Raw genomic sequence first — 15,176 nt, 5'->3', positions numbered from 1 at the left:
GTGCTCATCTGTAAGCATGCGAGGGACCCACCTTGCACAAATTTTTGAATAATGCAGATGGTCTTTGACAATTTCATGAACAATTGTTCGAGAAACATTAGGGAAATGTTCACAGATGTCATCAATTGTGACGCGCCGATCGTTCCTCACGAATTCGTCTACTGACCTCAGCAGTTGATCTGTAATGACAGATGGTCTCCCTGAACGCTCATCGTCGTGTGTGTTCCCCCTCCCCAAGTTGAAATTACGACACCAGCGCCGAACAGATGACTCTTCCATCACATTGTCTCCATACACTTCCTTTAATTGGCGATGAATATCACAAGGTCGAACGTTTCTTGCGTTGAGAAATTTTATTACAGCCCTCACTTCACAACTGGCGGTGTTTTCAATTTTTTTTAACATTATGAACTGCCACAGAAACAACACAGGCAATGCTAGCGTCACGAAACTTGTAACAGAGAAGGCAGACAAGCCACTGAAGCGATCTGACCTTGACCGGCGGCCACTCGCGTCGTCAGCGCCTCACGCGGCGGAAACGGGTACTACTTTCCGGATGGCCCTCGTATCATCTGTGAATGATCAGTTTTTAAGATGATTGATTTGCGAATATTAAGTATACTGGACCTTTGAATAAAATTCCTTTTTTATGTATTGCTAAATGGCTACGTTTATGCAGGTGGGTAAAGGATTTTACCGTGGTTAATGGACTTAGAGAGTCTGAGCGTCAATCATATTTTTTTTATTGTGTTGGTACTCATGCTCCTGAATTTTAATAAATTTTCCTAGTATATTCATTGTTTACTTTTTCATTGGCAGGTGCTAAGGTTCGACATGTTTTATGAACTCGGTAATTTTTGTTTGTTTAAAAAAAATGTATCAAATTTTGTGTGAAAAATTAAATTAATTGTAACAATGTGTAGGAAATTTTACCAAAGGCCTATGGTCAGTGCTATAAGTAAAACAAGGGTTTACGAGTGGTATAAACGTTTCAAAGATGGCAGTGAAGACATTGAAGGTGACGAACGTTCCTGACACCTCAGCACGCCTCAGCATTTTCACCTCAGCATAAATGTGAAAAAAAATTGGTTATTAACAATCACCATATTACCATCAGAGAAGTTACTAATGATTTTGGCATATCAATTGTCACATGCCATGAAATTTTTAACATTTTTTGGGTATAATATATGTGGCAGTTGAATTTTGAACAAAACCAGTGGCGAATGGAAATTGCTCAGGAGTCACTAAGTGAAGTCAACAATGATGCAGAATTTCTGAATTGTGTTGTAACAGATGACAAAACATGGGTTTACGGTTATGACATTGAATTTAAGGCTCAATCATCCCAATGGAGGCATTCTGGATCCTTTCAGTTTAAGACAGAAAAAGGCTCGCCAGAGCCTAAGAATTAAAGACTATCTCACAGATCATGTTTGAGAAGTGTTTCGAGGATTGGAAGAAGCGCTGGCACAAGTGCATAATATCTAATGAAGACTATTTTGAAGGTGACAACAGTAATATTAGACAAATAAATAAATATATACAAAATAAAAATTCCTCTTTCCTTTTTTTCTTGAGCTTGTAGCCTTGTAGGATCTCCAATTCTGTATTCTCAAAGCTATGATTCATAAAATCAGCTCTTGGGGAAGAACTACAAATGTGATTGCTTCCGGATCCCAAAACATCTGAGAACACATGTTCTCTGAAATAGTTTTAGTGGTATGTTTGCTAAATATCTGATATTTGAGATTTCTGAATTTTCTCTGACTACTGAACTTGTGGCTTTCAAAATGTTGAAAATTAAAATGTTAATAGTAATACTATAGTACGGGACATATCATTGCAAACATGGATTGTGTCAAGTAAATTATTGTTTGATGCACTTAGGCTGATGATATATTTTTTATCTCGTGATACTTGTGATAACAGTATTATTAAGATTATTAATTGAGATCCTTTTACGTTATTAATAAATAATAAAGCCCAATGGCCAAACTTGCAATATATTTCGTACTGTAGTAATTGTAAAATTCCCAATAATATGGCAACATAAAAATCAGTTAATACAGGGTGACACAGAATAACGGGAATTTTTGTAACGCGTCGTGGCAGCCATGAGCAGGTGGCAGCACTGCGGAACAGTGACAGTGACCAAGTAAACAAGCCGCCATTACAGTAGCCATGGACCAGTGGAACGGGCAACAGCTATAAAAATGTTTTATAAAAACGGTGATAGTTTGAAAGCTGCCCAGATTGAGTTCCGACGTTTTTACAACTTAGGACGTCATGATTCTGTTCCGTCAAAACATGCCATTAGAAGTTGGATTAATAATTTTGAAGAGAGTGGATCAGCTTTAAAGAAGAAACCAACGGGACGACCAAGAAGTGTTCGTACTTTACAGAACATTGATGTTGTACGCCGATCTGTATTGAGGAGTCCACGCCGTTCGATTCGTAAGCAAGCAGCTGCGGTTGAAATGTCCCATGAGAGTGTTCGCAGAATTCTTCATTTAGAATTAAAATTTCACCCCTACAAGCTGCAGACAGTGCAACAGTTGATTACCAGTCGCGATTGCAATTCTGCCAACAAATGTTAACACACATAAACAATGAAGATGAATTTCTAAGCAAGTTGTGGATGTCAGATGAGGCCCACTTTCATCTCACAGGTTATGTTAACAAGCAGAACTACCGATACTGGGCAGACAGAAACCCTAATGAACTTCATGAGCGCCCTTTACATGCTAATAAGGTTACAGTATGGTGTGCTGTTTCATTACATGGGATCATTGGACCTTATTTTTTTGAGGATGAACGGGGGATTGCAGTAACTGTCAATTCTGATCGTTACGTGGAAATGTTACAAGGTTGCGTTACACCTGAATTGAACAATTTTCCAGACGTTCAAGAATCCTGGTTTCAACAGGATGGTGCGACATCACACACTGCACAACAGTCAATGGAAGCTGTGCGAGTATTGTTTGGTAACCGTGTCATCTCAAGATTCGGTAACGTTTCCTGGCCCCCTAGATCGCCAGATTTGACCGTGTGCGATTTCTTTTTGTTGGCCTACCTCAAAACTAAAGTGTTCACAATTTGACCAAGAACTGTAAATGAGTTAAAACAGAGAATTCGGGATGAAATTAACAGTATTCCAGTTGAGATGTTGCAGCGGTCAATGAGGAATCTCCACCGCAGATTTCAAGAATGCATTCGTAGACAAGGACTCCACCTAAGGGATGTTGTTTTTAAAAAATCATAAATTCCATCAGTTTTTTATAAATGGCAAGTTTTGATGTTTCATTTAATACAAATAAAACCATTTTCTTCCATCACTCTTATTTTTTTAGAATTTTTTTAAAAATTTCCCATTATTCTGTGTCACCCTGTATATTTTTCTAACTGTAGAGTTATGAACAAAATATTAATTTTAGCTATCCCACCAGTAAATAAATAAACACCTTTATTAAATCAAATATAGTAGGATACAGCAAAGTAGCTGTTAGTGTGGTAACATTAAAATTGAAGAACGTGGTAAATAGTGTAAGTTTATAATCTGGTATTGGTCACTAGCTCTATTGATCCTGGATTCAATGTATAATCAGACTATTAGGATACTATTGTTATAACTTAGCCACCACTTGTTATCAGAAAGATAATCAAGGTTAGTTCAAACACAAACTGGCATATACAAGTAACAGCTTGCACAAGGTTTCTTGGTGATTTGAGTTCCTCTCAGTCAGTAGACTGTGTAGTCTATCAGGGATTTCACTTTTACAGATCCAATCTGTTCAGGTACTTACAAACTAAATGTAATAAAATTATTTGTTTCAAACCAATAGTGATTATTTCTGATAATAAATTCATTGTTGTAAGTTATGAGTGAAACTAGTGTCACCCTTGTTGAAAATAATGTGATTTAAATTTGTTCTAATATTCCTTACAAAATACTAATGGTAAGCAGGAAACTATTCATTTTTTTAGTTTAAATACTTACCAGTGGATGTTATATACATTTATACATAATAAATTGTTGTAACTGTCTGAAATGTAAAGATTTTACTTTCAAGATTTAAACTTACTAAATGATTATAGAATATAATTAGAACTACCTTAAAACAATTTTAAGTCAATTATAGCTATAAAAAAATACCAGTTCATAGTTTCACAAATTGAGTTTACTGATTTCAAGTAATCAATCAAGTACAAGGGATTTTCAAAGATTTCAAAATTTATTATTTAAATTTGAATTTTAAAATTTTTAACCTAACAAAATTTATGTTTTATTCAATAACCATATAAATCATAATTATCCTTTTTGACATGTATTTTTATAATTGAATATGTATATTTTTTTTAACAAATTAAATACAAAAGTAGGCTACACTTCAAAGTGCATATATAGTTAATATTTAAAAATTCGTTTTTCACAGGTTTGATCAGGTATCACCCTGCTGATGCTTGAAAGTAGATGTTCTTTAGTTATGTTGGAAAGTTTACTTAAAATGTTTACTTTATACATAAAGTGTAATTTTCATTAATTTTTTTTATTTCTGTATTTCTTTAAAGATATTATACATAAATAAAATTTACCAAATTACTAAGTGTGTACTCTCACAGTTAACTACTACAGAATCGTGTTGCAAGTGTACTACTTCTCCCCTACCATCTACAGTACTCGTTTGGTGCACATCACGATACTAGTCAAACTGACTCAACTCAACTCCCATCTGATTCATTGTTAGTGGTTTGCGCACCCCACATAGTCTTGATACCTACCAGTGTTTAAACAACACTATCAGTCTTTTAGACTTCAGAGAATCTGTGTTGCCTTTATTTTTACTTGTTTAAAATTATTATTTCACGTATCGCTATGCAATTGGTATAAAACTACCCACCATGATTGAGCTCCTGGATGTTCACACGTACAGACAACTTTTTGGGACACCATTTTTATTATTAATTATTTTTAAGGTGTTATAATGTTTGTTGTAACTAAACGACCAAATCATTTAGCAACCTTCTTAGTTATCACATCAACAGCTTACAAGAAAAGAAAAGTGCAAAGGATGTTCCACCTTACTGACTCAGTGATTGTACTTTTTGTTACTCCATAGAGATACAAGAATCAGTCCTTCTAAGACTGTGTTGGTTATTTAAAGGATTTTACTAAGAAGTACAAGTTTGTTCTATTTTTACTTGATCAGTTGAAGTCTGCGCTTTTTTTCTTAAGTTAGCTTAAAAATATGATTATCTTTTCTGTATAGTTTTGTAATATTTGCTACTATACATTTTAAATAAATGGTTAAACTTAATTTGTATTCTGATGATTATAGCTAGAAATAATAAATAACTCAGTATGATACAAATGTGAACTTTAATGATGATAAATTAACATATAGGTTTGAATTTTGAAACAAGATGGAGGATACAATAATGGTAAATTTTTTTAAAATACAGTTCTTAAATTTTAGGGCAGGGTGGTCGTGCTGGCTTAATGAAATAGAAATATTAGGTATTGTTTTTAATAAAAGATATTGTAATTTGAAAAATAATTTTGTTAAATTTTAATTATATTAATTTTGAATTGTTTGCCAAATCGAATGTTCCTGGGTTTTATGCTCTTCCAATGGATCACTGTTAAATTTAAAAGGAATTTTCTCACCCAATGTCTGTCTTCTGCTTCTCTGTACTTCAGTGATAATATGAATTTAATAAATTAACCTTTCTTTTGTATCAAATACTGCTGAATAAAATGTAACCGTTTTCTTTATTTAAAATAATAATCTTGCTTCACTTCTTCTATATCCCTCTCTCCTCTCAACTTTTAAACCTCTGCTCTCTTCACTCAACAATCATCCCTGCACACTGTATCACTGACTTTAGTTCACTTTATAACTTTTGAGTTTTATATGTAATAAGGTGAATTTTGATTAATTTTGATATATTTAATTTTGTATTTATTATTGTTTGTTTGTATTAAAATTTGAGACAATTTATAAATAATTATTCCTTAATTATTTAATTATTATTACTAATAAATTTCTAAATTAAATTAAGTATTGAAATGAATGTGAGATGGGTGTATGAAATGAGTCATTACAGTTTCTACATTGACCTACCGACAATCAAATCACAAACCGTTATATGTACAGGGTAATTCATGAAGATATACAAAAACTGTGTAAAATTAATATAAAAGTTTATATAAATATCGGTTCAGAAATGCTTTGTCAGCGAGTTATGGCTAGCAAAAGATTTCACCCGTATTTCAACTCACCATGTAAAACAAGGTCTTCCTGAATTTCTGCTAAGGTACCTTAAGCGGCAAATTTAATTGGTTTCTTATGGGTTTTTACCTGATAAATACAATAAAACATCTCTAGAACTGCAAGTTAAGTAGTGTTTGAGAAAAATCAGCATCAAATGCAAAAGAATGTAGTGGAAAAACACATTTTTAATGTTTAGGCAACAATAACTTTGTTATTTTACCAAGAAAAATCAAAATTTATACTAAAACTTACAGAACATTTTATTCTAAACAAAACTATGTAAATAAAGTATACAGAAAGTGAATAAACGTTTGATTAAATGCATTTTTTATTCATAACAATACAAAGTAAAATTAAACGTTAATATAAACCTATTTAACCAAATTGCAGTAAATTTTAAAAAGTGTCTCCGCCCACTTCAATGTACTTTTCTGTTGAGTTGAAATCCGGGTGAAATGTTTCGCTAGCCGTAACTGGCTAACGAAGCATATACGGACCCATGTTTATATAAACTTTGTTCATTATTTTTACAAGTATAATGACCTTTTTCAGTTTCTGTATATCTTCGTGAAACACCCTGTATATAAATAACGTAAGGTCAAAAAGTTCCAGGAAAGATTTTCTGTACTTTTTTAGTTTGCTTAAAGAGAAATTTGTCCTCATGGTTGAAAGAATTGTTGGTGATAAAGAGAATTGTATTAGCCATTCTTTCTGTTCCCTGTCGAAACCTGCTGGTAGTGTCTGTTAAGGCCCTTTGTTTATTTGTAGTAGTTTAATAAAGATGACAGAATCTGGGTGTGGCAGGTAACATGATAAATAATGTATATCAAATGTGTGAATAAAATTTTAATGGACAAAGATACTTTACTATGCAGTTTTACAGGTGAATATAAATAGTCTTTTGGACATTTAATGTGTTTAAAGTAATTATTATTATTACAGCTTTAAAACCATTTGCACTCCTTAATCTTATGTAGGGTTTATTTTTAGAGTGAAAATTGTCTAGAATTTTAAAAACAATTAAGTAATGAGTATTTATGATTAGAGAGGGCAAATAACCTATCATAAAACACATCATACTTTCTTGCTATAAACAAACTATCTGGTAAATACTTTTTTTAATGTCTCTAGTTTCAAAATGATTAAACATAATGTATTTAACATCTTCATATTTAAAAACCCATTATGCCTCATACTGGGGGTTTACTGATGGCCAAGCGGTCTAAGACGTTGGATCTTGGGTCTGAGTTAAGGCTAGTGCAGGTTCTCAAATCCTGTATGTGACCTTTGCACTTTTTATCAGTACCATCGACCTTGTACTGTATCAACTCTCCCTCTATTTTGGGGATTCTGTAAATTTAAATTTGAGATTTACTAGAAAAGATAATATTGGTGTAATCAGCAAGATAAATTGTGCTATTATGACTGTTTGTTTAATCCTTGTAGTGTTAATCAACAAAATTATGTTGCCTTTTGCCGTTTCGGTATTGTTAACCGACATAATTTTGTCGGTAACGTATCGATTTGATTCATCCACCATTGGATTCGGGACGAAAAATGCAAACAAAACTAAAGTTTTATTCCTCTTTTTTATTATGGTTGTAACGTAGCAAGTTGATTATTCTAAACGTAAATGAAAATGTCAGCTGTTTGTTGTGAATGCCATCTTGCCGGCATTGTTTACTTTTACGTCTTGTATACAATTGTTCTAAGTTTTAGTAGTTTTATTCGTGTTTAGTGTCATATTAAATGTGTAGTGTGTTGTTGGATATATGTAATAGTGCAAATTTATAATAAAGAAATATCTTTATACTGAAATCTGTTTGATAAATTAATGGCTCTGAGTAGGCTATTAGAGTTTACTAAAATTCATTTCACATAGTTTTTTTTATTGTTTTTTTACTTACTAAACATTATTTCTGGCACTATTTTGTCCTGAAGTAACAATGTAGGCTTGGTAAATAGACTGGTTTATTGTAGGCTACATTTAAGTAATAGATCGTGCTCTGACCTCAAGTGATTTGAGGGAACTGGTGGAGCAGGTCTCATAAAGTAATCTAGTGATGGGTCAGATATAGACAATATCTGTGAAATAATATTATACCTGTTTGAATATGTTATTATTCATCCTAATTCAGCAATGTTCAAGCTGATGTAAATGAAGATTAGCTAGTCAAGTAACACTGTGTATGTTGTGGATTTAGATTTTTCTTACTGGTGTGCATTATTGCATTTCCTTTTTGTAAATTTGGTAATATTTCATATATTTAGAGTTATTTTATGGTTTTTTAAAACTGCAAAAATATCTTATACTTTTTGCCATATAACATTTTATTAGTTTTGAATAATGGCAAAAAGTAACTTTTTATGCTTTTCAAAAAGTGATATGGAATTTATTTCATTGTTGCAGTATAGTTAATTTTATTTTGAGTAAGAAAATATGTATATAACATATATTCATGTACAATTGTATTAACAAAACTTGTATTACCAAACTTTTATGTATAGACCTGAGTTTCATAATTTGTGAGCGTAACCGCTTTATAGATTTTTTTATTTTCTAGCTTTATAATGGTTTCATATACATGTATGTACAGTTTGTTTTTCAGTCTTTGAGTCAAAATCAAAATCGTGATTGATTTTACTAATAGTTTGTTATTAGTATGTACAAAATGTTCTATATTTTTCATCAACTTATCACTAACTGTAACTGACTACCAGGTTTTATTTAGAAATGTTAGGGCTTAAAATGCGACCCTTGATGTCAGACAGCATCAGTTGCACACAGCACCAGAACGGCGGGACGGGTTGTAAACCGTGATTGTGTTAATCCTTGTTGTTTGTTCAGGTGACTACTCTGACAATGCAAGTAGAAGCGACCAATGTGGTAGTACGGAAACTGGAGGAGAAGGAGAGGATACTGCAGAACTCACTAGCCACTGCGGAGAAGGAGCTGGCTCTCAGGCAACAGGCCATGGAGATGCACAAGAGGAAAGCAATAGAATCCGCCCAGTCTGCGGCAGATTTAAAATTGCACTTAGGTCAGTATTCTAAATTTTTAACTCTCAAACTCAACTTTGATTACTTTTTGAGCACTTTAAAATAAAGCAGTCCCACATGATGTACTTTACATTTTCATCTATAGAATTTCTTAACGAAATATCTGAACATTATGGTAACATTGTTGGTCTGCTTATTGCAGAAAAGTACCATGCTCAGATGAAGGAGGCTCAGCAGGTGGTGGCGGAAAAGACAAGTTCGTTGGAGGCGGAAGCATACAAAACAAAACGACTGCAGGAGGAGATAGTGCAGCTTCGGAGGCGGACGGAGCGCATGAAAAAGATTGAGTTGGCTGGAACTCTGGACGAGGTGATGATGGAGGAGATCCGAGAATACAAAGAAACATTAACGTGTCCGTCGTGCAAAGTCAAACGGAAGGACGCTGTTCTCAGCAAGTGTTTCCACGTGTTTTGTTACGACTGTTTACGGACTCGGTACGAGACTAGACAACGTAAGTGTCCCAAGTGTAACGCTGCGTTTGGGGGCGAACGATTATCATAGGTTATATCTGGCCTCATAAACAAGTAGGTCACCCACTTCTTTTCCTGCAATCAGAAAAGTATTTGGTAAATGCTGTAGAAGAAATCGCATCTATTCGCTTAACCAGCCCGCTGGGTTATAGTTGATCTGGGCACAAATTCATTGTAATTTCTATCTAAGATGAAGTATGTGTTATACTAGGTCACCTATACATGGTACATAATAACTGTCGTCAGTCATAGAGGGTTTACGCAGGTATTGTTTCATCTCTTTTCCTGCTTTAGTTCCTAGCCAACTGAACAAAGGCTATTGTGTCAAATGTATAGTTCACAATAAGGAGAAAGTTACGATTTGCTGTTTCAATTATAAGAGATTCAATGCATTTTCTGTTGGGTATCTTTTTGTTGGATCGATAAATGGTTTAGTTTTTTAATTTTATAATCTAGAAAGATAACATGTTACCTTCTCTTTTCACAACATGATTATTATAATCGTTTTAAAACTCCTTTTCATTGGAAATAAGTCAGTGGATTATAGATGTATACTTAATGTAATAAATTAAAACATATTATTAAATATTATGACTAAATGTTCTCTTTACAACACAGCAATGAGTGTTGTACTACTGTAATTTTCTAAGAAATATTAAAGTTTTTATGTCACTACTGCATTGTTTTATATGTTAACAACTTTTAATATAATATTTTGTTGTGATCTTAATGCATGCTTAGTCGAAACTGTTTTTGGAGTCTTAACGAAATGCTGCACAGTACTAATGCAGAACAGTTGTTAGAAACTATTTGCTCTTTTTTCTGTAGTTTGTAAAACTATTGGTTGTAAATGAGTAATAAATAGAACCTGGATTTTTCTAATAGGTCATGATATCAGTGAATAATAAACTGTGAATCTTCATAAATTGTGTCACTTTAACATGACGTAACAAACGTTGCAAATTAGCAACGGATGATTTCATTTTAACTCTCGAAAAGTGAAATTTTATCTACTACTATTGTGTGTCTCATAGTAAGCATCTCACATGTGGTTAAACATATCATAATACAATTAGAACACAGCTACAAAAATGTGTTATGAGTCTTGTTTAACGAGTGCAGGTATCATGATGTACGTTTAAAAGTCTGTTACTAATAACTGTTGCTACCTAGTTGCAACGATACTTTTCTATGTTTGATAAAAATAAAAGTAGAAATGGGAGAATTCGAGAAAAGTGTTCTTAAAATCGAGATTGTAATAGTAAATATTTGTTTATTATGTATAATAGTATGTACTTTATTATTATTCTGAGGTTAAAACTTCGCAGGGTCTAAAACCAAGTTTGAAATATCAGTACGTTGCTTAAGCAAAAATAAATAAGCTTATTTAGTATGGTTTATTATTTGCTTTGAGTATAACATAAGACTGAACATTTTAAATTTTTAATCATCTTAAATTTTCATAAAGCTAATATTTTAATCACTTTTAAACGCATAGATCTGAAACAATTGTTCGAATGCGCATAAAACTGTTAATTCATCTTAAGTGTACAGTAATTTATTTCTTATATTTAATTCACTAATACATTATTTGTATACATTACATCATAATATACTTCATTATTTATTCTACCCTGTAACATAACTATTGTTATTAAAAATTATATCAATATAAAAAATGCTCTGCATTTTTTTTATTTGATATTCATGATAATTAAGTTGTCTTACAACAGATTTTCACTTTTTTATGTACAAAATTGTTAAATATGTATTAATGTATACACAGACATGTTGGGGATCATTTTGTTAGTAACTTTTTTTTAATTCAAATATTCTACTTAAATTAATTTTAGATTTAGCTTTGTGTACTGCAGTACTGTCAGTTATGTGTGAATGAATTAATGGAAAGTACATACTTATTTTATAGCTGTTTCACAACAAATTTAGTCAGTATGATTTGACCAATTGAAGTGTAAGTAAATCTACTGGAAAGTGAATTTATTTAATAGGTTGATTACCTAGGTTGTGGCAGTGAAGTTGTAGATGTAGATGGTGAGGTAGTTAGATGTCTGTAACGCGACCTTTCCCTAGTTGATAAGTTAGTTTTCTTGTGTCTGCGTTGTTATCCATATTACTTATTTCAGGACTTGACTTTGATTCTTCAGTTTCTTCGTTTGCCACTCTTCTGTGCGTACTAAATGAGACGGTTGTTTGTTAAATGTGTTTGTAGCGTCAGTATACTGATTATTACCAATAGATGAGTTGTCTTTTACTTTATCAATGTACGATTGATTTTATGTTTTGGTTTTAGGTATTTTCTTGTTAGATTGTCCAGTGAAGTTTGATCTCAACATACCATTTATAGCTTTGATGTTCATCTCTTCCATGAGATGAGGGTGAGACATGTATTAAACTGATGTGGTTTTCCTATCTGTACGGAATTCTTCGTTTTGTATTTGGAAAGTAAAACAAATTGCCTCGTGATTGTATCCTCACCAAGCCAAAATCATTTTAGTTGTCAATTTTTCTGATATATTCACTCAGAGGTTTTTTTTTGTAGTGTAAACGTATTGTTTTCAAAGGGAATTTAAGATGATTTATTTGTATGCTAAAAAGAAATTAAGGATGCTGAAACCCCTATGGCATAGTTTGTTTAAGTCCAAATTATTGGGACACTGATTTGTTCACTAACTGTTGTTACGACTTGAACTGATGAGTAAATAAATTCTCCTAAATTTCCTACACGAATGCTGCCATGGCAGTCATCACAGAGTAGACTTATGATTGGACATCCCAAGCAAACAAATCAAATAATTGTCCTTTATCTACTGAGAAAACAATAAAAATGAAGTCTTCCTCGTCAGAAACACTGTAATACAGATAGTAAAATCACATCAGTTAGGACTAAAGCCATGAGAGAAATGAATATTAAAGCTATAAATTGAGTGTTGAGGACAAACTTCACTTGGCACCGTACTTTTGAATGGGTCCTGCCAGTAACATTCCAAATGCCAAATAGATAATTTTTTAGGAGAGAGAATAATATAATAAGGAAATACTTTAACAAAAATTTTACATAACCTTGTGTGAAATAGTTATGTAAGCCATTCACCTAATACAAGATACAATATCCATTATAAATGAACCCCTTGCGGCAAAATGAACATCGTGAAGGTCCTTCTGTTCATTATGGCGTTATGAGAATGTACTGAAGCATCAAAACCAATTCCTGTGTGGAAGTAAAGTAGATAACAGTGCAAACACAAAATATTAACTTTTCTAAAGGTCACATTACAGACTTTAAACTATCACTAATCATCTGAAACATATACTTCTTCACTGGCACAAGTATTTGACTTCAAAAGAACACCATAGATTACACTAGGAGAAAGATGGCTACATTCAAGACCATGAACAAATGTTTTGGAGTGTTGTTTATTTATTTGACGGATAACACTTTTTACGAACAATTTACAACATGATGATAAATAACGCTAGAATAGGCAAAACATTTCAGAGGCAATAACAGAGATTTTACAATTTCAAATAACAGCAGTATATGGCCGGCCAAGCCAAAAGAGTAAAACTAAAAGAAATATATGTATAATATAAGTATAACAAAATTATATATTATAAAACAACCAAGTGTAAAATAAATTATAGAACGACAACTATATGACAGGAATAACAACTAATAAAACTAAATCATAAGAATATAATGATTAACTATATGATGGATGATACTAATAAAATCAGATAACATTTAAATTTATATATAGAGCCAATTTAAAAAAAATATTTGTATAGTCATTTGTTAAAAGTAATATATGTATTAAAAGTAAATAACAACCGATTCTACTGATAGTAGTAGAGTTATTACTATTGATTAAGTAATAGGGTGTTGACCCTATTGGTTCTTTTGTTCATTTATTATGTTCGTTAACTGTAACTATTTATTGATTATTGTCTAAACGTGTTTATTATGATCCTGTAATGTTCTTATGTGAGTAGTTTTAGTAAATAATACTAACAGTAATATATTTGTTTACTAAATTTAGAGGCATATGGTAGTTTCGTTTTAGACCAAGTCAGAAATAAAACCATTACAAACAACAAACAAACTAATTATTGATTTATTTTATAACTACTTTTTGCTTTGTTTCATTGATATTCTTAAAAGACTGTCAAGTGTGTCAAAAGAGGGGAATTTTCTTCCATTAACGATTATATGTCACTTTATGTATATTTCCAGTTTCTTTACTCAACTCATGATTTATAAATTGGCATTAATGAAGGTCATACCTTGTCCACAACTCGTCCAGCGCGACATGGCTGGCAAGAATAAGCTCTTTCATCTTCTCTTTTCTCTCAAGCTTCAGTTCCTTTAGCTTTTCTTCAAGCTGTAAATATTAAATTTGAGTTATAAAAGAAAATGTTACTTTAATTTACTCATTGTAAAATTTGATTGTAGAATATTTCTATAGTAAATGCAAAATTGTCAATGGTAATAAATTGCTACTATCAATAGAATCGGTTGTTACAAAAGAAATTATTTCTAAACCGGTCCGATTTGCAAAATGTCCATTAATTTGTAACTTTAAACCTTTAAAACTTCTCATTTATTCATTCACATATTGCCTTATGGGATTAGTGAGAATAGTGTAACAGAGATCTATAAAACTTTCATTGCAGGAAGCATTTGATTGTAAAAAAGTGTGTTAAACAGTGTATTTGTAAGTTATGTATTATATATGGTAAGAAAATAAAAGTAACTCATTAGGAAATTGTTTTACAGAATACAGTAATAGATTTAAGGAATTACATGTACTTGAGAATATGTATAAACTTTAGATTGGAGTTTCATATTTAAAAAAGTGTTTTAAAAAGTTTACAAACGATACTGGATAAGAAATATTAAAGAACTATTTGTAAATGATGTAAACATGATTAAAAGAGCATAATATTTTCTAATGGAGCAAAATCAGACTGACTAAATGAACTTTTGACTTTGTTATTTTATTAATTGTTATTTTAATTGATTGATGTAAATCTTTATTTACTATTCTATGTATCTATTTATTGTACATACATGAATAAAAAAGTTTGGAATTACCTGGAGGCTTTTGTTTTTGAATGTGCCATAATCCACATTTCTATATTTAAGATTTAAGCCGGCTGTTGTGGCAGTTCTTTCGAGCCAACTCTTTGAAACAAAATATTGTCAGAAACCATTAAGGGGTTAAATTAAGTACAGAATTTCATTTCAAAATAAGAACAGTGACTCACTTTAGAACATTCTGATGCAAGGGTAATGAATTAAAAACTAAAATCTGTTGGTAGTGGATTTTGAATTATGTCCAGCACATGGCTG

At 31.9% G+C, this 15,176-nt stretch overlaps 1 protein-coding gene across 2 annotated transcripts in view; it reads left to right on the top strand.

The window, feature by feature from the left end:
• Positions 1-14,923, top strand: part of LOC124367692 (E3 ubiquitin-protein ligase Bre1) — a 49,540-nt gene extending 34,617 nt beyond the window's left edge. For both annotated transcript variants that reach the window (XM_046824724.1, XM_046824723.1), the window contains exons 15-16: positions 9,124-9,316; positions 9,478-14,923. In XM_046824724.1, the coding sequence (XP_046680680.1) occupies positions 9,124-9,316; positions 9,478-9,836 (552 nt within the window). In that variant the 3' untranslated portion in view covers positions 9,837-14,923. The remainder of the gene's footprint in view (positions 1-9,123; positions 9,317-9,477) is intronic.
• Positions 14,924-15,176: the final 253 nt, after the last annotated feature.

This window comes from Homalodisca vitripennis, chromosome 8 (assembly GCF_021130785.1).
Source record: "Homalodisca vitripennis isolate AUS2020 chromosome 8, UT_GWSS_2.1, whole genome shotgun sequence".
Classification (NCBI taxonomy): domain Eukaryota; kingdom Metazoa; phylum Arthropoda; class Insecta; order Hemiptera; family Cicadellidae; genus Homalodisca; species Homalodisca vitripennis.
This window is presented reverse-complemented; position numbering and strand designations above follow the sequence as displayed.